The sequence below is a fragment of the Tarenaya hassleriana genome, unplaced genomic scaffold, assembly GCF_000463585.1.
Source record: "Tarenaya hassleriana unplaced genomic scaffold, ASM46358v1 Cleome24, whole genome shotgun sequence".
Lineage (NCBI taxonomy): Eukaryota > Viridiplantae > Streptophyta > Magnoliopsida > Brassicales > Cleomaceae > Tarenaya > Tarenaya hassleriana.
The window spans coordinates 177644-179747 of NW_010965696.1; the positions used below are offsets into that span (position 1 = coordinate 177644).

At 39.5% G+C, this 2104-nt stretch overlaps 2 protein-coding genes across 2 annotated transcripts in view; both read right to left on the reverse strand.

The window, feature by feature from the left end:
• Positions 1-979, reverse strand: part of LOC104815561 (30S ribosomal protein S20, chloroplastic) — a 1861-nt gene extending 882 nt beyond the window's left edge. The window contains exons 1-2 of the mRNA XM_010543993.2: positions 724-979; positions 418-575 (exon numbers count right to left, since the gene is read on the reverse strand). Of these exons, the coding sequence (XP_010542295.1) occupies positions 418-575; positions 724-904 (339 nt within the window). The 5' untranslated portion in view covers positions 905-979. The remainder of the gene's footprint in view (positions 1-417; positions 576-723) is intronic.
• Positions 980-1208: 229 nt separating this feature from the next.
• Positions 1209-2104, reverse strand: part of LOC104815562 — a 4769-nt gene continuing 3873 nt past the window's right edge. The window contains exons 15-17 of the mRNA XM_010543994.2: positions 1887-2001; positions 1668-1765; positions 1209-1469 (exon numbers count right to left, since the gene is read on the reverse strand). Coding sequence (XP_010542296.1) covers positions 1383-1469; positions 1668-1765; positions 1887-2001 — 300 coding nt within the window. The 3' untranslated portion in view covers positions 1209-1382. The remainder of the gene's footprint in view (positions 1470-1667; positions 1766-1886; positions 2002-2104) is intronic.

Sequence of the window (2104 nt, forward strand, 5' to 3'; positions counted from 1 at the left end):
TCTTCCGATAAAGCACTCGCAAACCGAGGTTTATTCCATAGGCCTACAACTTACTTCATCCGCATGACGATATGGATAAACCAATTACCCAACAAAGTGAACTCTGTGTAGTGTAACTGTGTAATTATAAACAGCCAGAGAGTGGGAGACAAAAATCCTCCTAAGAACACAGGTTTCAGTTTCCCCATAGGTTACTACAAGAAGCTACAATGACAAATACATTCCTTTGCATTGTTCATCCTCCTTAGTCCTATTGTTCATCCTCCTTAGTCCTTACTAACGAACTAGAAAGGCAGAGAACAATAGGGAATCACCTCGAATTCTTCTCAAAAGCGCATATTGGATTAAAACGAATCGAGTTACTGATTCTTGGTTCGTTATATTCCGACAAAAAACAGGACATGTTAATGGCATTACCTTTCTCATCCTTGTCCGAGCTTCTGACTTCTTGGATTTATTATAAAGACGCCTTTTTTCGGCCTGTCGAGCTCTCTTCGCAGCGGAATCAGCCTTCTTCTTTGGAGCAGCTTCGCATACAATTGACTTCCTCATTGGCTTCTGTACCCACAAATTCCCTGAAAATATATCCCCGGAAGTTCAAAACTTATCCAAAACCCTAAAAATTCCCGCCGGAGTAACATCAGGGCACGCATCAAAATTGTGAAAAATTCGAAATTTCCCACAAACACGAACGCAATCGAAGGATATGAAAAATGGGTTTACCGGAGGAGAAGGCAACACAGTGAGAGACACTGGTGGAGAAGCTAAGATTGGAGCTGCACGAGACTGACGAACAGGGACGAGCGAAGAAGGAAAGAGGCGAAGAAGATGCTTGAAGCGAAAGGGCTCTGAAGTTGGAATTGAGGGCCGCGCACGAAGAAAGACACTGCACCATTGTTGCCATAGATATGTACTTGATGGTTTCTTATCCAACTCTGCTAGTAGAAAACTATCGCTGCTCCGATGCTCTTCCATTGCACCCTCCTGTTAACTTATCCGAAATGAGATGACGACTCCGTGAATTTCCATTTTTATCCCTGTATATAGGATTAATCACATCTGTGCCCTTGTCCCCCAGTTTGCGCTTGTATCCCACTATATTTTTAAATTTAATAAATGATCTGATTTCCTATAAATTTTATAACGTAACCTTAGTAATATAAATTAAGATCTAGATTAAATTATAATACATTTATTTTTTAAAATCATTTAAGAAAACAAATATCCTTTTTTATAGCATACGAAAATCCCAACATAGGCAGTGTGCTAGCTTTAACAACCTGAAGAAATATAAGCAAAAAACACAGAAGAAAGAAACAAAGAACAAGAGAAGTAGTTTTAAGTTTAGTGGTTAAAGGCAGATTTGTTGTCTTAGTTAGACATCAAAATCCTTCAGCTGTCATCACTTCAGGTCGAGCTTCTCTATGATTCTTAGACAGATACGGTCCACTTCTCACGGCTTCCTGCAACTGCATATCCAAAACCCGTCATTTTCTCGTTCTAAAGATGATTTTGAGTTTATGGGTTACTGAAAAATCGAACCTTTTCTGTTGGGTTACTGAAAAATCGAACCTTTTCGGCTATGTGATTTGAGTTTATGGGTGACTGAAAAATCGTAACTTTTTCGATAATATGATTTGAGTTCATGGGTGACTGAAAAATCAAACCTTTTCAACGGTTTTCGCACGAAGAGGATCGTTTATGAATCTACTGGACACGAAAGCCTCGAGAATCGCCTTGCAACAGTTATACCTAGCTTCCATGCCTGGATATGTTTTAGGTTCATTTCAACATGAGATTAAGGCTTAAAGATCAGAAAACCTGAAGAGGGAACCTCCTCCTGTTGTTGATGATTTAGAATCTAGTGACAGGTGGTGAGGATTTACCTATTTTCGAAGTTTCAGTGGTCGAGTCTGTCACTGTGTTTATTATCTCTTCTTTGGACAAGATTTCCACCAGGCACCACGGCCGAGCTACCAGTGCCGTGAATGTTCTATAACCCTGCAAAAAGATTCCAAAAACAACATAGAAATGTCATATTTTGTTCGATGTAATATCAACCAAAAGCAAATGGAGTATCCTAAATGACTCGATGAACAGGGAA